The following is a 19,904-nucleotide window of genomic DNA, read 5'->3' as shown; positions in this document are numbered from 1 at the left end:
GAATGGAATGTCTCTAGGGACGGACATCCTTAGTAACAACGGATTGAACAGCAAATTAGCTGGGGGGGAAGGGAAGAGACCTAGTGGCAGGAACTTTTAGGCCCCACATGTACACTATGTAATATAGAGTACCATAACCCCCCCCACACACACACACACACACACACACACACATCCAAAAACAACATGGCACTGGAATCGCCCATCTGTCTTCTTCCTGCATTCTATGTTGAGGTGTGACCTGATGTTTTGTTCCCTCGTACAGTCAGCGCTTCATGGCAGGAACAGTTGAAACAGAACAAAGCTGCTGTCAATGTCCGTCGCTGGTACACGTTCTTGGAACCCACTGTCCCGTTCCGAGGAAAGCTGAGTGTAGCAGCGGTGAGTCAATCCATGCATGGGGTTAAACTTCCAGAATTCTACTAGTAATACCTTCTGAATTTCCTATCCCAGCATTCATGAAAACTGGGTTCCCCAAGAGCCCCATGTGAGTTATGTGGCGGTGTACCTGCCCAGTCACCTCTCCATTGACTTCTGCGGGGCCTTTGGAATTGTGATCTACATCAGTCCCTTAGAAGTGATAGGCAGTTGGGGATAAACGCTGCCAAATAATTCACATGGGGCACTCTAGGACCCTTCTTATGAGCACTGGGGGCTCCAGCAGTGTTATACCAAATTTTTTCTGATTTGATCTTGTAAAAAAAATGTTTTTTCTTTCTTTTAGCCTACTGAGAAGAAACAAGATGTTGGGAAGTTTGTTGAGCTCCCAGGGGCCGAAGTGGGAAAAGTTGTAGTAAGATTCCCTCCGGAGGCAAGTGGGTAAGTTCTCCCAGTGGTGTCCCCCGTCAGTAGAATGGGGGTTCACTGGCAGTATCTGGCATCTATCTGCATAGCAGTGGTGAGGCTTGTCATGTATGTTGCAGGGGTGAAGATCTAACAGGAGGTATGTCATGTCATGTCCATGCCTTTAAAGGGATTCTTTCATTAAAATCAAATTTTTTTCTTGATCACACGTAGGAATAGCCTTAAGAAAGGCTATTCTTCTCCGATCTTTAGATGTCTTCTCCATGCTGCCATTCAGAAAAAATCCCGGTTTTCTTCTGTATGCAAATGATTTCTCTTGCAGCACTGGGGGTGTCCCCAATGCTGCGAGAGAAATCTTCTACAAGAAAATGGCCGCATTGTGTAAGCTGCCATTTTTCTTGTGGCTGCGGGCATGCGCAATCTGCTCCGAGACCTAGAAGTTTGACCCCCAGCTCCGGAAGAAATTGCGCAAAGAGGCCGTTCTTGAAGAAGATGCAGTCGGCGCTGGAGAGTTCTCTCGCAGCATTGGGGACGCCCCTAGTGCTGTTTGAGCGCTGAGGACCGCCCCCAGTGCTGCGAGAGAACTCATTTGCATACAGACGAAAACCGGGATTTCTACCGAACGGTGTCACGGAGAAGACATCTAAAGGTAGGAGAAGAATAGACTTTCTTAAGGCTATTCCTACGTGTGATCGACAAAAAATGTGATTTTAATGGTAGAATCCCTTTAATGGACCTCCTTGGTCGGCATGTCTCCTGTAGGATGGTTACCCACCTGTGGCTTCCCCAGCCATAACAGCTCATTGCCAGGGATCAGAGCATCTAGACTTGCAGCAGCCAGTCACTCGCCATCTTCATAAGGTAACCCCAATAACCTTCTGCCATATGGTAGTCATATGTGATGATCTCCGCAGGTACCTGCACATCGGGCATGCCAAGGCCGCTCTGCTCAATCAGCATTACCAGGTGACCTTCAAAGGGAAGCTTATCATGAGGTTCGATGACACCAACCCAGAGAAAGAGAAGGAAGACTTTGAAAAGGTATTGTAAGGTGTACCCCTGCTGTATACTCCTATTGTATGTGTATATAGTCCTGGATCTGTTGCCCAGGCTCACTTATTGATTTTGCAATCTGTTCCATCAGTGTTGATCTGTTATATCTTACAGATCTGTTTCTTTAATCTTGTTCTCAGGTTATTCTGGAAGACGTCTCGTTACTTCAGATCAAACCCGACCAGTTCACATACACATCTGACCACTTTGAGAAAATTATGCAATATGCAGAAAAACTGATTCAAGAGGGAAAGGCTTATGTAGATGATACCCCTGCTGAGCAGATGAAGGCGGAGCGCGAGCAGAGGATCGAGTCCAAACACAGGAACAACCGTAAGAGCAGATGAGCTAATCCCAAAATAGTGCTGGGGGTTGTGGATGTAATCATTAATCTACACACATATCTATAGCCCCCCCAGTGAGGGTATGGATCAGCTGTTTGAAGCTGCAGCAGCACTCCATGAGCACCTCATCTATTTCTCAGGCCATGTGACATCATGTTTGTCAGTCTTATGGCCTGATCGTAGCTCAGTCCCATTCAAGTGAACAGACAACACTGTGTCTGATTAATACTGAATGATTGGGCCTCTTCAAACAGCTCAGGTGTTGGACCCCTGCTGATCTTTAATTGAATTGAAGGCTGAGATCTCAATCACTGGCTGTCCTCCATTGCTGAGAGAGCTCCATTTTTGTCAATATGCAAATGATAGCAATGGAGGTGTTTCTGCTTACCTCTTCGAAGCAATGGCAGCATTTTCAATGCTACAGAGAGCTAATTTGCATATTGACAAAAACTGTAACCTATCTATCTGCAGGGCTGGGGTGATATGCTGGTTCTGGTGACAGTAACCTATCTATCTGCAGGGCTGGGGTGATATTCTGGTACTGGTGACAGTAACCTATCTATCTGCAGGGCTGGGGTGATATGCTGGTTCTGGTGACAGTAACCTATCTATCTGCAGGGCTGGGGTGATATGCTGGTTCTGATGACACTAACCTATCTATCTGCAGGGCTGGGGTGATATGCTGGTTCTGGTGACACTAACCTATCTATCTGCAGGGCTGGGGTGATATGCTGGTTCTGGTGACAGTAACCTATCTATCTGCAGGGCTGGGGTGATATGCTGGGTCTGGTGTCACTAACCTATCTATCTGCAGGGCTGGGGTGATATACTGGGTCTGGTGACAGTAACCTATCTATCTGCAGGGCTGGGGTGATATGCTGGGTCTGGTGTCACTAACCTATCTATCTGCAGGGCTGGGGTGATATGCTGGTTCTGGTGACACTAACCTATCTATCTGCAGGGCTGGAATGATATGCTGGGTCTGGTGACAGTAACCTATCTATCTGCAGGGCTGGGGTGATATGCCGGTACTGGTGACAGTAACCTATCTATCTGCAGGGCTGGGGTGATATGCTGGGTCTGGTGTCACTAACCTATCTATCTGCAGGGCTGGGGTGATATGCTGGGTCTAATGGCAGCCTCTCTTTTATTAGGTTTCAATGATATTGTTGAGCAGAGCGCCCTCTGGAGGCCATTGTCTGTCACACACTATATACAATGTCTGATATTATTTTATATTGCATATTCACTATGACACCTATTTTTTGTACTACAGCGGTGGAGAAGAACCAGCACATGTGGGAGGAGATGAAGAAGGGCTCCGAGTACGGTCAGACCTGCTGTCTCCGGGCTAAAATTGACATGAACTCCAACAATGGTTGTATGCGAGACCCCACGTTATTCCGCTGCAAGACCCAGCCACATCCACGGACAGGAAGCAAATACAAGTGAGTGAGCTCAAGTTGTGACAGGACAGTCCAACCTGGCAATGGTTGTCCAACACTGACCAGTCAGACATTTTCTACCGTACCTGGACAGTTCCTAAATCGGACATCTACCGTGTGCTTTCCTCTGCAGCATCTACCCCACATATGACTTCGCCTGCCCAATAGTGGACAGTGTAGAAGGCGTCACACACGCTCTCAGAACGACAGAATATCACGACCGTGATGAGCAGTTCTACTGGATCATCGACGCCTTGGGAATCAGGAAGCCGTACATTTGGGAGTATAGCCGCCTGAACCTCAACAACACCGTACTGTCCAAGCGAAAGCTCACCTGGTTTGTCAACGAAGGCCTTGTGGATGGCTGGTAAGTGTCAGACTCCCCATAGAAGCCGTACGTGGGCACCTCATCATATAGAAGCTTGGGGGACATCGTCACAACATGCTTCATCATCATCATCATCATCATCATCATCATCATCATCATTGCAGACATTTCTGCTGCAAAATATGTCCCATCTGGAGCTACCTGTAATATATAATGTAATATATGGTGGACAGGGCTGCAGGTCTGTGTCGGTTACCTGAATATTAGAGCTGCTTTCGGCCCTGTCCAGTACAGTAACTTCTGGCGCCTGGAGGTTGCCCGGTCAGCTAATCGTTGGCGAGTCTGGTGGGGACCCCCACAAATCAGATACTGATGACCTTTTGTGTGAATAGGTCATAAGTATGAGCTTTAAGCAGTTTATGGCCTATGATTGGCCCCTGGACTGATCAGCTGGAAGGAGCCGCTTCTGGCTGACTTCAGTGAGCGCTGCTCTGCAGTGATGACCGGCTTCTATACAGGGGTCAAAGCTTTCTGCTTCTGGCCCTATATTATGCATACAATGAGCGTTGGACGGCCCTGTGTTGTGTATAGAACGAGCGTCAGAAGTGGCTGTGTACAGATGATCAGTGGCGGGGCTCTCTGTTCCCTACTGATACCTATCCTGAGGATAGACCATAAATAACTTAAAGGGATCCTATCATTAAAACTCTTTTTTTTTTCTGCCTACCACATCAGAATAGCCTTAAGAAAGGCTATTCTTTAGATGTCTTCTCCGCGCCTACGTTTGGAATATAATCCGGTTTTCGTCGTTATGCAAATGAGTTCTCTTGCAGCACTGGAGGAGGGCCCCAGCGCTCAAAGAGCACTGGGGGCGTTCCCAATGCTGCGAGAGAACTCTCCAGTGCCGCCTCCATCTTCTTCAGGAACGGGTCTTCTTCCGGCGGTGGCTTCAAACTTCTAGACCTGAGGTAGCCAACTGCGCATGCCTGCAGGCTACAAGAAAATGGCCGCTTACAATACTGTATAAGCAGCCATTTTCTTGTGGCCGGCAGGCTTGCGCAGTCGGCTTTGCCCTAGGCCCGAGGCCTAGAAGCTTGAAGCCAACCCCCGGAAGAAGACGTGAAGAGAGCCCGTTCCTGAAGAAGATGGAGGCAGCGCTGGAGAGTTCTCTCGCAGCATTGGGGATGCCCCCCGGTGCGACGAGAGAACTCATTTACATACCGACGAAAACCGGATTATATGCCGAACTGTGGCGTGAAGAAGTCATCTAAAGGTAGGAGAAGAATTGTCTTTCTTAAAGGGGCTGTATCAGCAAAATTATGCTGTATGAGCCCCACATACGTGTGAATAGCCTTTAAAAAGGTTATTCAGGCACCGCTAATATTATTTTATACCCCGCTACTGTTTTAAAACAAAACTATAAAAGCATATATGTAAATCATATCTTAGCGTGCGCGGTGGGCGGTGATGCACGATTTGACGTCATCTTTTGGCACGCCTACCTCTTCTTTCTTCTTCTTTCGGCGAAGCCCTCCGGTCCTGACTCTTCCCCGGCTTCATCGTCGTTTTCTTCCAGCGGTTCAAATCCGATTGGTTGAAATCCGGCTCATGCGCAGTAGCGCTCCCTCCGGAGCTACTGCGCACACTCCGGCGCCATTTTTCTCAATGGCAGTGCGCACGCGCTGGATTTGATCCAGTCGGATTTGAACCACCGGAAGAAGATGACGATGAAGCCTGGACTGGAGGGCGTCACCAAAAGAAGAAAGAAAGAAGAGGTAGGCGTGCCAGAAGATAACGTCGGACCATGGATCACCACCCAGCGTGCACGCTAAGGTATAATTTACATCTGTTTTTATACTTTTATTTTAAAGCGGTGGGGGGTTTAATATAAGATTAGCGGTGCCTGACTAACCTTTTTAAAGGCTATTCACGCATATGTGGGGCTCATACAGCATCATTTTGCTGATGGAGCCCCTTTATGGCTATTCCTGCGTGTTAGGGAGAAAAAAGGGTATCCAATGATAGGATCACTTTAAGCCCGGCTAACCCCTATGGATAAGGCCACAAGTAGCTGAAAAATCATCCACAGATTACAGGAAAAAATGCTAGAAAACTCATTGTCTTGAGAAAATACAATATGATAATATTACCTGTAGAAATGTCGAGTTTGTTCTATAGACCTATATATAGGTGTAAGGCAATACATTCTATCTATCTATCTATCTATCTATCTATCTATCTATCTATCTATCTATCTATCCCACTATGATCTATCTATCTATCCCACTATGATCTATCTATCTATCTATCTATCTATCTATCTATCTATCTATCTATATCATACACTTCTCAGCAACTGATACATTGCTTTTACTTCCTTTCTATCTCTTACCACAGGGATGATCCCAGGTTCCCGACTGTCCGAGGCGTTCTCAGAAGAGGAATGACTGTGGAGGGGCTGAAACAATTCATCGCCGCGCAGGTCTGTCCTAGAAGAGAGCGTCACTGGTTTACGCCAAGTTCACGTCCGCTTCATTTTCTCATAGGATCAGAACTATAAACTGAAAAACTAGTATAGCGACGGATCAGACGGCGCACGTTCTGGCTGCACCCGTACTCATTCACTGTAGTGCAAATAGAATGTGCTCCGTCTGTATCACTCATTGTATTAGTATTTAGTCAGTTGTTCGGATCCTGTGACGGATCAGAGCAACGGACAAAAATAAAGCTATAAGGAAATGAGCTTAATTTAGCAGAACAAAACAAGTGAGCAAAAGCTGCTGAAAGGCTTCTCCGAGAAACGTATGATCACACTGACATGAAGCCGTTACCATCCCCCATGTCAATAGATTGTGTTTATAGCCTGTCTGCACTAATCTGGCACAATTGTGATGTCACAGAGCTTATAAGAGAGAAGGACTCTTGTGATGTCACAGTAGATCACCTGGGAGAATTACACTCACACTTGTGATGTCACAGCAAATATATTACAGTAACTTGACAAAAATATCATTGTGATGTCACAGCAAATACTTGACAGATCTGACAAATACATGTTTGTGATGTCACAGTAACTTACCCGAGTGAACCCACGTGTGATGTCACAGCCGCTTATAAGATTTAAACAAACTTGTGATGTCACATCAATTTACTTAATAATGACATAAGTGCAGCATCTAAATGGTTAAACTGCTCTAAGCACCGTCAGTCCTGACCTTTGCAACGGATGTTCGGCACAATGGCGTCATAATACGGTGGTACATAGGAAAGACTAGTTCGCACACTACAGCCCTATATGGCCCCCTATATAGCCGTATATGTGACGTCTACCATTAAATAAAAACTTGATGAAACCTGACACTTTTCTTCATTTGACGTTTCTGTGGTTTTGCCCGCAGGGCTCCTCCCGATCTGTCGTGAACATGGAATGGGACAAAATCTGGGCCTTTAACAAGAAGGTAAACAGCAACTCTGTGCCGTGTGGTTTGGACATCCGCTCTATCCATTAGAGCGCCCCCTACTGACCTCTTGACTACTTCCCCGGTAGTCTGCAGTACGTGGTAACAACATGTCCTGCAGGCTCCTTAGACCTAAGCCATTAATACATAGACCTATAACTCTCCTGAATGTCTTCATGATTCCATTGACTTGCCCCCTCCCCCCCAACCAAACGCTGACTTGTGGGAACGGATCTTGGCGTGAATTTGATCAGTAAACTCTGCATTTCATTTTTCTGCTTCCAAGCTGCGAGCTATCTGTAAGAAGGTATTACCACTCAACGCTTATTTCTTTATTTTTCTCTCTTTTTTTTTGTCATTTTGCTTTTCTTTGGCCTTTGGCATATAGCTTACAGTTGTGTAAGCGTACATTGCTTACTCCATCCTATTGCAGTTTAAGAAAAAAAAAAAAATTGACACAATCACATCGCCACGTGGCTGTCGTGCCGAAGTGTCTCGCAGCTCTCTGGCTTCTAGTAAGTGTTGTCTGCAAAGGTGCATTCACTGCCATAGAGAGGTGACGGCAGAGGGGACACATCCGCCCAAATGATGGGGTTACACCCATTTGTAAGAGTCGCAGTAGCTCACATTATAGGGAATGAGTCTGTAAGAAATGACTACCAAGTGTTCATGTTTTTGATGATACTTGCAGGGAACTGAACACTCGCCTCTCTCCATCTGACACTGACCAGGGGATTAAAGGGGTTGCAGCAGTCGGTCAGGCGCTGTGACTCGCTTTACTGTCTTTCAGGCTTGTTAGGCCGGGTTCATACGTGGGTTTTTTTGGTTAGGATTTTGAGGCTGTATTCGCCTTAAAATCCTGACCAAATAGACAGCTCCCATTGAAATCATTGCAAGCCGATCAGTTCTTTTTTTTTCTGGGAGCCGTTTGTTTCGGCTACCGGAAAAAAGAATGGACATGCTCATTCTTCAGGTTGTTGCGCCTTGGCGATTCGTCCTGAAGACACTCCCTCCTCCCGACTAAGCCCATTTATTGGGCCTAATACGGAGTGGAGTGCGCGACTGGATGCCGATGCACTGCATCGGCATCCAGTTGCAGCTTGGACCGGAACCTGAGATGGCCTCCGCGTCAGGTTCTAGTCCAAAAAACCCAATGTGCACTTACCCTTATTGTCTTCCAGGCTTGTTTGAGTGCTAAGATTCCCGTACACCTTCTCTGTCAGCTGAACTCCTCCACATCTTGGCCGAGTGTGCATGTGTAGTCAACAAGAAGAAGGGAAATATACTGTTACCAGACCCCATTAGTATCAGTTAGTTCTTGTAAGATCAGCCACATTGCCCAGTCCTGTTTTCCTTTGCCATTTGCCATCGGGTTATTGTCTGAGCACCCCTATACATAGACCTAGTCAGCCATTCTCACCCACCTAAAATGGTAGACATGGCCATCATTGATGTGTATGGCAAGTGTTAGGGTATGTACACACGTGGCAGCAATTTCCGCAACTAAAAATGTGAATGGTGTCCAGAGATTTCTGCGTGAAACCGCTGTATATAAGTATGCCCTTACCCACTTACATATAAATATCCAGTGCAAGGATTACATGCATGTCCATGTGTTAGGAAATATCCGGGGTGCCTTCTCTAACCAGACTGTTAGGAATATTCACGTAAGACCATTCTCACATTTGCTCCATCCATTGAAGGGTCTGTCAGAAATCCCAACCAAAAAAAAGGGCCACACGTTGGCTCAGTGGTTAGCACTGCAGCGCTGGAGTCCTGGGTTCGAATTCTGCCAGGAACAACATCTGCAAGGAGTTTGTATGTTCTCCCCGTGTTTGCGTGGATTTCTTCCCATACTACAAAGACATACTGCTAGGAAAGAATGTACATTGATCCCTATATGGGGCTTGCCATCTACATTTAAAAAAAATCCCGACCAAAAAAGTCCCACAAGCCTGACTTTATCATCCAGTGATTTCAGGGACAAAGAAGAGACACCCAATGGTCCTCATTATACTCAGTGGGGTTACACTTACTCCCCCCCCCCCCCTAGTAGTAGCAGGGAATAGATTTGCTGACTATAAAGCCAATACCAGTGCTTGCCCTGAATGTGGCTCTGGGCATTCACCACTAATCCCCCACGTATTCTATAAGGGCGCATGTGAGGCCAGGTTCTTGCACCATATACGCAGTGAATGCACCTTCTATCCAGTGAATTCCACAGTCCGTATCCGCCTCTCCCACAATACTTAAGCTCCAAGAATTTGGTTGGTCCCGTGCAGAGCAATTCTCCACAATCCTCTAGCCTAGCCCACACTCCCCCGACCTGTATCAGACCTCCGATATTGTGATTTTGGCTTAGTCCAGGGGTTTGTGATTGTGTTCTGCTCAGGGGCTGGCTGGATCATGTGTCCCTACAGATCAGGCTACGTTCTTATATCTCATACTGCGCTCGCCCGTCCTCCATCTTTACAGAGTCGTCCAGCCAGGCCCTGCACCGCCTCGGTCTTGCAATTCTATTTCTTTCTGCTTGACTTCATATGGAAATGATCAACCTCTGCCTGTTCAGCATGTGCCTTCTAGCTTGTGGTCGTCTGTAGTAATGATGTATATATGGACGCCATTAACTGGTCTTGAGTCTGGACGGGAGGGTTAGCAGGTAGGGAGGAATTAGTCATGGTCCTACCTGAACCTGTGTCCTTTGTAGATATACATGTCGGTTTTGTTTTTCAGATCCCTCTCTGCATAGCTTTAAAGGGATTTCCCAGGACTTTATAAGTGATGACCTATCGTAGGATAGGTCATCAATGGAAGATCCATGAGCGTTTGGCCCCCAGGACCCCCGCAGAGCAGCTGTTTTGACTAGCACTTCCACTTTACAGACCATGTGACCTTGCGCTCATTGGTCGCATGGCCTGATCGCAGCTCAGTCCCTTTTAAGCGAATGGTCTGAACTGCAATACCAAGTTCAGCCACAGTACAAATGTAAAGCGCTGTGCTTAGTAAGTAGTGGAGAGGCTGTAGCATTTACCTGAATGCTGCAGCCTCTACAAACACCTGACCGGCCGAGGACCTGGTTATTGAACCCTGCTGATCTGTAAATTGATGACCTATTTGAAGGATAGGTCATCCATTAATTAGCCTGGAAAACCCCTTTTTAAGTGAAAAAAATAATTCTGACTATGTGAAACCACAGCGCTGAGTGCAGGCAGCCATACAGTGCCCTCTAGTGGTGGCTACAGGCATCCATATAGTGCCCTCTAGTGGTGGCTACAGGCATCCTTACACTGCTCTCTAGTAGTAGCTTCAGGCATCCATACAGTGCCCTCTAGTGGTGGCTGCAGGCATCCATTAACTTATCTTTCAAAAGGGTTTTCACAGCCAAGACCCCCACAGATCAGCTGCAGCCTCTTCGCTGGTGTTGCATGTCAGTCTGTTCACTTGAATGGGACTGAGTGATCGTCAGACAGGCCATGTGACCCATGAAAATGACATCACTGTCCTGTAAAGTGGAAGGGGTGCTCACCGCAGGATTGGACCCCCGCTGATCAGATATTGCTGACCTATACTTAGGATATGTAATGCCTTGGTTATTGCAGCTCATCTGATTGTAGCTTGGACCTTAAATAGGTTTGTGACTGCTAAAGATCTTTTGGGTTCACAAACTTTCTGATGTACTTACTTGTCAGTTCTGGCGCTGTTGCTGTAGGGCTTGTCGCCGACTGTTTCAGCCGGAGTCATCTGCTAACACTTCCGTTCTGGATACTCAAGACCAGTAAATGTCCAGCGTCATTGGTGACCGCTAATGTCCATGTCGTCCTCTCAGCCGCTCCTGTGTTTCCCTCCACCAGGTCATTGACCCCATCGCCCCGCGGTACAATGCCTTACTGAAGAGCCAAGTGGTCCCAGTGAACGTCCCAGGTGCCCAAGAAGGAGCCACAGAAGTTGCCAAACACCCAAAGGTCTCCATGAGTTATCTTTTTATTTATGGGGTTCTCTGCTTGGACATGTTAGGAGGGTTCCCAAGTGATCAGCTTAGCCCTGAAGTAGTCAAACTGCAATATCGGACACAACCCATAGACAAGTGTGGCGCTGTTTTTGAAAAATGTCCCCACACCAGTCTATGGATTGTGTCTGGTATTGCAGCTTGGATCAACAGCTAAGCTGCAATACCACACACAACCTGTGGACAGGTGTGGTGCTGTCTGACAGAAGCCCCCCTATGTCTGTAATCCCATACAGCCCAGTATATACTAAAGCCGCCATTGCTGAGGCTGGCAAAGGTTTCTTAACCGTGTGTTTCCTGTTCTGTAGAATGCAGAGGTCGGTATGAAGCCCGTGTGGTACGGACCCCACGTCCTTATAGAAGGAGCCGACGCCGAAACTTTGTCTGAGGGAGAGATGGTCACCTTTATCAACTGGGGTAACCTCAACATCACCAAAATCCACCGGTAAGAAACTGTTCAGAGGAACCTATAAGAGTATCTACAGGCTGCTCTTTTGGGGCCCACACCTGAGTACGGAGGCCCCCCGACCTCTGTCTTGTGTCCGCTGTGAGCGGAGAGATGGCTGCACTTATAGAAGAGAATGAGAGCTGTTCATTGAGCGGCCATTTCTCTATTCATAGCTGAAGAGGCTGCACTTGGTATCACAGCCCAGTCCCTTCACTTGAATGGGACTGAGCTGCGACCAGGCCTTGTGACCCATGAACTTGGTTTCATTTAAAAGTGCCATCACATGATCGGAGGGGGTCACCCAATCCTAATAATTAAGGGGCCCCTTTACAATCTTCCTTCACACATTAGGGGGCCCTTGCATCCCAACAAATGTGGAGCTGCCATACATTCATGTGAATGGTGCTGGCTGCACTTTCTTGGGACACGACTGTGCAGAACAAAAATGAAGGGGACGTGGCACTACATCAGTGTTATAGCGACATCAGCTTGGAACCTGGTGACGGTTTAGATCTATAAAATGATGCCATGTCCTAGTAAACTTCACAACTGAACTCTTTAATGGTCCCAGTATGTCTATGGGAGTCTGACCTTACATCATAATTAGAGATGAGCGAACACTATTCGAATAGCATGCACCCATAGGAATGAATGGAAGCGGCCGGCACGCAGACTTTGCCAGCGGCCGGCCCCTTTACCCCCCTGCGTGCCGGCTGCGTCCATTCATTCCTTTGGGTGCATGCTATTCGAAACGGGAGTTTCGAATAGTATTCGCTCATCTCTAATCCTAATGCCTTCCATCTATCGTCTACTTCTTTATAACCTAGGAAGAAGTGGGAACAGATCGAAGTAGTCTGACTGCACAGGGTTTATGGAGACACACATGTAAGTTAGACATTGACTATATGTTTTATCATTTTCAGAGACTCCACCGGGAAGATCACATCTCTAGATGCCCAACTGAACCTGGAGAACAAGGACTACAAGAAGACTACCAAGATCACGTGGTTGGCTGATACCCTCAGAGCTCCATTAACCCCAACAGTCTGTGTCAACTATGACCATCTGATTACTAAACCAGTCCTTGGGAGAGAAGAAGACTTCAAGCAGTACGTCAACAGGAGCAGCAAGGTGAGGCCGGCGGTCCTGTCTTGGTGTATGTCGATGGTCGGTCTTGTTCTATCCCCACATGAAGGCGATTGATGGTGTAACTAATAGTGGCCGTGTGACTCTCCTACTTTCATATCCAAGCAGTGGAGCAGACCGGACCGGCAGGAGCTCAGGGTAGATGGATTCAAACGTAGACACGATGATGTGATGAACCAACGTGGGTTTATTTGACCCAAGAACAGCGACAAGCGATAACACAATACTGTAATAGCCTTGGTAGTAGTGGTGTTGAATGCCGTCCTGTTGGTGTCTTTCCTGAGGCTAACTGCTGGTCAAAAACTGATGCCTTCACAAGCCCAAGTATAAGCAAGTCCTGTCACACAGCTATGAAAAACTAAAATAGCTGCAGGGAGTGACATGGACCAGGGCTTTGCCGAAAACCACGCCCAGAGAGAAAAAACTTTATTAACAAGAACAAGGGCGTGCAGCATGCAAATTCTGGCCAGAGATGGCAGCAACAACAATGCATAGAAATAACATGAAAGGGAAATAATAATACAGGACATTTAAAGAGGACCTTTCACCATATCTGGGCACAGGCAGTGTTATATACTGCCAGAAAGCTGACAGTGCGCTGAATTCAGCGCACTGTCGGCTTTCCCGATCCGTGCCCGGTGTAAAGCGCTATCGGTCCCGGTACCGTAGCGCTTTACAGTCAGAAGGGCGTTTCTGACCATTAGCCAGAGACGTCCTTCTGCCTCGCGGCGCCAATCGCGCTGTGCTGTGGAGCGGGGAGGAACGCCCCCTCCCTCTCCTGCTAATGCTCGTCTACGGACAAGCTGTGTGAGCAGAGGGAGGGGGCGTTCCTCCCCGCTCCACAGCACAGCGCGATTGGCGCCGCGAGGCAGAAGGACGTCTCTGGCTAATGGTCAGAAACGCCCTTCTGACCATAGAAGAGCTACGGTACCGGGCCGTAAGCTCTTCACACCGGGCACAGATCGGGAAAGCCGACAGTGCGCTGAATTCAGCGCACTGTCAGCTTTCTGGCAGTATATAGAACTGCCTGTGCCCGGATATGGTGAAAGGTCCTCTTTAACTAATAAATATGAGGAGAACAGCACAGGTCTCTGCACCAAACAGAAGCAGCGTATAGTACTGATCCGGATGGGGACACAATGCTGTGCTCGGCGATGTCCGCCATTCCTATAGAAGTGAAGGAGCAGTGGTCACACATGTGAAATACATCTCTGCTCACAAAGGGGACTCCTGGACCTCTGGAGATAAATGCGTTTATGGAAGGCGGGGGTCTATTTTCTATTATTGATGAGTGACGGTATTTTTGTTTTAACATTTTTGTCCCTTCAGCAAGAAGAAGTGATGTTAGGAGACCCCTGTCTGAAGACCCTGAAAAAGGGAGACATCATCCAGCTGCAGCGCAGGGGCTTTTATATCTGTGATGAGCCTTATGAGCCAATCAGGTAAGAGATAATAGATTTAGGGGGTTGGAGGGGGCCTGACTACTCAGACCCGCACCGATGGCTTCCACATTTGGGTCTATTGACTCCTCCTTTACTTGTCTCAGCCCACACAGCTGCAAGGAGGCGCCATGTGTCTTAATATACATCCCAGATGGTCACACCAAGGAGATGCCGACATCTGGCTCCAAAGAGAAGACTAAATCTGCCGGCGCCAAGAAAGAGGTAAGTGTAAGGATCGATCAAATAGACTTGGAAAACTTGTTGTCAGATCCCGTATTAGATTCTGATGTTAATAGATCGAGGCCCTGAACAGGTGACCTCAGTCTATTAGCCAATGCTCCATTCAGGAGACCGGGAATGAACAATGCAGCGCCTTCACACGGTGAACAAGAATATGGCCCCTATAGTATGGACTGTGTATAATATATGCCTCCCCCCCCCCCCCCCCCCCCGCAAGATGGCAGAGATTACACCACTAAATTGTCACCCATTTGCTTTACAGACCAAGGCAAAACCCGCAGAAGCCCCAGCGACCCCAGCCCCCTCCCCCGTCTCCGCCTCCGATCCCTCCGCCCTCTACAACAAGGTTACAGCTCAGGGAGACCTCGTCCGGGATCTCAAAACCAAGAAAGCCGAAAAAGCTGAAATCGACGCGGCCGTGAAACTCCTTCTATCTCTGAAAGCAGAGTATAAGCAGGCAACAGGTCAGGACTATAAACCCGGAAATGCTCCAGCAAAGAGCGCCCCCACCTGCCCAGTGGCAGCCACGAATAGCGGTGACGCCAAAGCTGCTTATGACAGAGTGTCCGAACAAGGGGAAGTCGTCCGTAAACTAAAGACAGAGAAAGTGCCGAAGGTAAGGAGAAAATCATTGAAGATGACTTATGCTGAGCTGTCCACTGCTGTAATTCTGATGGCGGGGGCCTTACCACCCAGCTTTCCCAAAGCCCAGAAAGGCATTTGTTTCGATATGTATTAATGTAACAGTTTCACACACCACCTACTACTGTGGAATTGCTGAAATTACCATTGAGGCATCTGGGAAAGCTGGGTGTACTATATAGGCAAGCCTTTTTCCTGCACAAGTGGCCACGGTCAGCCACGTTTTGATGACTTACCATTATATGGCACATGGGAAATGTTGTTAAAGTGCTGATCAGTAGGGATCAGGCTGCTGAGACCCCCGCCCATCCTGAGAACATAGTAGTAAAAAAAATCCCTGTTCTCAGAATCCATGGGGTCTTATGGTTGGACCTCCACCGATCAGCACCTTATCCTCTATCCTATGGAATCTTTCACCAGGAAGTTGCATCCATGTGACAAGTTCCCTTTAGACTTTTATTGCTTTGCTTTATTTCCTTGCTTACTTTACAACTTTCCTAAATTTCCCCTTTCTCCCCTCTTTGCTGTCTCTGTTGCTCCTTCTCCGCTCTGTAGCCTCAGGTAGACGCCGCCGTGAAAACTCTTCTAGAGCTGAAATCGCAATATAAGCAAGTAACAGGACAGGAGTACAAGGCCGGCAGCCCTCCCGTAGCTCAGACGAGCAGCGCTCCCGTAGCTCAGACGAGCAGCGCTCCCGTAGCTCAGACGAGCAGCGCTCCCGTAGCTCAGACGAGCAGCGCTCCCGTAGCTCAGACGAGCAGCGCTCCCGTAGCTCAGACGAGCAGCGCTCCCGTAGCTCAGACGAGCAGCTCCGCACCTCCGGCCTCCAGTCCTCCCAGCTCAGATATCTCAGCATTATACAATAAGGTAGCTGAGCAAGGAGAGCTGGTCCGACAGCTGAAAAGCAAGAAGGCCTCCAAGGTAGGACACTGCTACTGCATGCCGCATGTGCCGCTATTATGTGCTTCTTCTGATGCTGCTGAAGAATGTTTAGCATTGCTGTCATTGGCATTGTGGGTTTACATATAACCGGTGACCTGACCAATCACTTCCAGGAAGGACGGATGACTTGCTGGTGATGTATCTGTCTATATGACGCCAGCTTTGATAATGGTGCACTATTAAAGGGATTATCTCAGACTATGACATTGGTTAATGCAACTTCTTTACTACAATCTGAGCACTGGATGTTGTATATTGGTTGTGGTTGGTAATGCAGCTCAGCCCCACTTGTTTGCATGGGGCTGAGTTGCAGCATGGCTATATGACCAATGGACTTGATTAGAGATGAGCGAGTACTGTTCAGATCAGCCGATCCGAACAGCACGCTCTATAGAAATGAATGGATGCATCTGGTACTTCCGCTTTGACGGCGGCCGGCCGCTTAACCCCCTGCGTGCCGGCTACGTCCATTCATTTCTATGCGAGCGTGCTGTTCGGATCGGCTGATCGCTCATTTCTAGACATGATATTACCGTATACTGCAATGTCATAGCGCCACATAACCCCTATGAACTTCTGACCACTAGGAGGCAGAAAAATATGTTCCATTCATGGTCTAACCCTGTTACTATTAATACATAGATACTTGGCATTGATTCGGGATTTCTGAACCAGTGCCCTCACCGATGTTTCTTCTCTTCTGTCTACATTTAGGAGGAGGTAGACGCCGCAGTGAAAAACCTCTTGAAGCTAAAAGCAGAATACAAGCAGCAGACGGGACAGGAATACAAGCCGGGCTCTCCTCCTGCTCCGTCCTCTCAGTCTCCTCCGAGTACATCAGTCCCTACAACAACATCTAACCAAGCGGCCGCCCCAACCAGTGACAGTACCAGTCTGTACAACAAGGTGGCGCAACAAGGGGAGCTAGTCCGCAAGCTCAAAACTGAAAAGGCTCCTAAGGTAAAGGTGTTTTTAGGTCATTTATGACATTTTTTGCTTCGTTGTTGATGGTCAGCCCATGAAAGTGACATCACATGGCCTGCAAGACAGAAGTGGCGCTCAGGCAGCACTGTTTCCTCTTTAAATGGCAAGTCTGCCTGGGTCCTGGGTTTCAGGAGAGAAAAGAGTAGCAAATAATACCTCCAGATTCTTATATTGACTGGTCGGGCCTACAGTGCTGACTGTTTTCAGTAAGGGCTCCTTTACTTGCAAGTGTAGGATAACATGTCTGATATGTGTCCTCCTTGGTCCGGAGCAGATGGCCTCACCTATGAACCTATCTGATATGTGCACATTGGTTGTCTCTTGTGAGACCGCTCCTTTAAGACGTTTGGTTAGGACTAATGACTGGCAGTGCCAGTAATCAGGATGGTATCTCTGTATTGTGGACTCTCCTTTGGCATGGGGTTGGATAACTTGGTGTTTTCCATCTTGTAGGACAAGGTGGACGAGGCAGTAAAAGCCCTGCTGTCTCTCAAGACAGAGTATAAAGCAAAGACCGGACAGGAGTACAAGCCTGGCCAACCACCTGCAAACGCGGCCGCGCAGCCACCTGTCAGTGCTCAGGCAAATGGCTCCCTGTCTTCTGAGGCTGAGGAGCTGTTTAACAAGGTGGCCAAGCAGGGAGACGAGGTCCGAAAACTGAAAAGCCAGAACGCCCCCAAGGTGAGCAAGATTAATGCTGGTGTTACGCTCCTGTATTTTTGGGGCATATTTATAAATGATCCTGTGATTTGGAACTGCAGCTAAGGAGCTAGGTGTGAGAGACACATATATGATGAAATTCTGGCCACCACTAGGGGGAGCTTTGCAGCTTACTGCATACATTTATCCTGTATACCCCATGTGAATGTAGTGGTAGTGCTCCTGCTCCGCCAGTGCTCCGTTTACTTCTAAGGGACGTTTCAGGACTGCAGTATCCTTCACTTCCTTAGAAGTATTTACATTGGTGTCCATGCATCTGCACCGCTGCTACATTCACATGGGACACTCCCAGAACCCAATTTTGTGATCCCTTGGGCCATACAAGTTGGACCAGCGACATGCATCTCCTGTGGTTATAGGATAAATGTTAGCAATAGAAAACACATTTAGGCTCGGGCTATGTGGCTCTTTTGCCCAAGGCTCCAAAGATCCCCGTGTTGTCCTGAGACTTCTTCACCAATGTACATGAATGAAGTTGCGACCCCGAGGATGCTGCAGCTGCAACTTTTGCTGGATGTTTTTGTGACTAGAAGTTGCTGTCACTGCAAACTAGTCCTGAAATACGTCCCCATTCACTTACTAATGTAAGAGTCACAGGGCGGCATGGCGATCCTAGGCCGTATGGCGGGAGTCACAGCCAAAATTGCCTTGTATGCAAAGCCGTAAACTATACAGTGAACCTGCACCCCCTAGTGGAGGCAACCAGAAATGTATAACTGCATTCTATGGCCAGGCAGGAGATGTAGTCACGTCTTTATTTCCATCCCTATACGATCTGAGATGTTTTGATTTTTTATTTTGTCTTAGGATAAGGTTGATGCTGCAGTGAAGGAACTTCTCGCCTCCGTACACGCCCTGGCTCAGTACAATAGTCAGACTGTAACGGAGAACAAGCCAGTGGCCGCCTCAGTATCTGAAGATAAAAAACCTAAAGAAGACAAGAAACAGAAAGAGAAAGAAAATAAGTCTGAGAAGCAGAACAAGCAGACAAAACCAGGAGACGGTCAGAAGAAGAAGGACGGCGGCAAGGAGGCTGGAAATACTGGGGAGGGCCAAGGACCTAAGAAACAGACCAGGTACCATCAGATCTCCCTATCATTGAAACCTAATAAAGATAGGCTGCCATTAGACCCAGCATATCACCCCAGCCCTGCAGATAGATAGGTTACTGTCACCAGAACCAGCATATCACCCCAGCCCTGCATATAGATAGGTTAGTGTCACCAGAACCAGCATATCACCCAGCCCTGCAGATAGATAGGTTAGTGTCACCAGAACCAGCATATCACCCCAGCCCTGAAGATAGATAGGTTACTGTCACCAGACCCAGCATATCACCCCAGTCCTGCAGATAGATAGGTTAGTGTCACCAGAACCAGAATATCCCCCCAGCCCTGAAGATAGATAGGTTACTGTCACCAGACCCAGCATATCACCCTAGCCCTGCAGATAGATAGGTTAGTGTCACCAGAACCAGCATATCACCCCAGCCCTGAAGATAGATAGGTTACTGTCACCAGACCCAGCATATCACCCTAGCCCTGCAGATAGATAGGTTAGTGTCACCAGAACCAGAATATCCCCCCAGCCCTGAAGATAGATAGGTTACTGTCACCAGACCCAGCATATCACCCTAGCCCTGCAGATAGATAGGTTAGTGTCACCAGAACCAGCATATCACCCCAGCCCTGAAGATAGATAGGTTACTGTCACCAGACCCAGCATATCACCCTAGCCCTGCAGATAGATAGGTTAGTGTCACCAGAACCAGCACATCACCCCAGCCCTGCAGATAGGTTAGTGTCACCAGAACCAGCACATCACCCCAGCCCTGCAGATAGATAGGTTAGTGTTACCAAAACCAGCATATCACCCCAGCCCTGCAGATAGATAGGTTAGTGT

General features: G+C 47.8%; 1 protein-coding gene across 1 annotated transcript in view; it reads left to right on the top strand.

Moving 5' to 3' along the window:
- EPRS1 (glutamyl-prolyl-tRNA synthetase 1) overlaps positions 1 to 19,904 on the top strand; it is a 51,328-nt gene that overhangs the window by 16,916 nt on the left and 14,508 nt on the right. The window contains 18 exon segments of the mRNA XM_075267088.1: positions 266 to 381; positions 725 to 819; positions 1,719 to 1,845; positions 1,998 to 2,190; positions 3,478 to 3,649; positions 3,780 to 4,013; positions 6,372 to 6,456; positions 7,373 to 7,432; positions 11,284 to 11,394; positions 11,747 to 11,883; positions 12,810 to 13,017; positions 14,362 to 14,474; positions 14,579 to 14,696; positions 14,977 to 15,330; positions 15,912 to 16,277; positions 17,013 to 17,258; positions 17,736 to 17,963; positions 18,810 to 19,078. Of these exon segments, the coding sequence (XP_075123189.1) occupies positions 266 to 381; positions 725 to 819; positions 1,719 to 1,845; positions 1,998 to 2,190; positions 3,478 to 3,649; positions 3,780 to 4,013; positions 6,372 to 6,456; positions 7,373 to 7,432; positions 11,284 to 11,394; positions 11,747 to 11,883; positions 12,810 to 13,017; positions 14,362 to 14,474; positions 14,579 to 14,696; positions 14,977 to 15,330; positions 15,912 to 16,277; positions 17,013 to 17,258; positions 17,736 to 17,963; positions 18,810 to 19,078 (3,232 nt within the window).

The sequence above is a fragment of the Leptodactylus fuscus genome, chromosome 3 (genome assembly GCF_031893055.1).
Source record: "Leptodactylus fuscus isolate aLepFus1 chromosome 3, aLepFus1.hap2, whole genome shotgun sequence".
Taxonomy (NCBI): domain Eukaryota; kingdom Metazoa; phylum Chordata; class Amphibia; order Anura; family Leptodactylidae; genus Leptodactylus; species Leptodactylus fuscus.
Note: the sequence above shows the minus strand (reverse complement) of the source record. Positions and strands in the feature narration are given on the sequence as shown.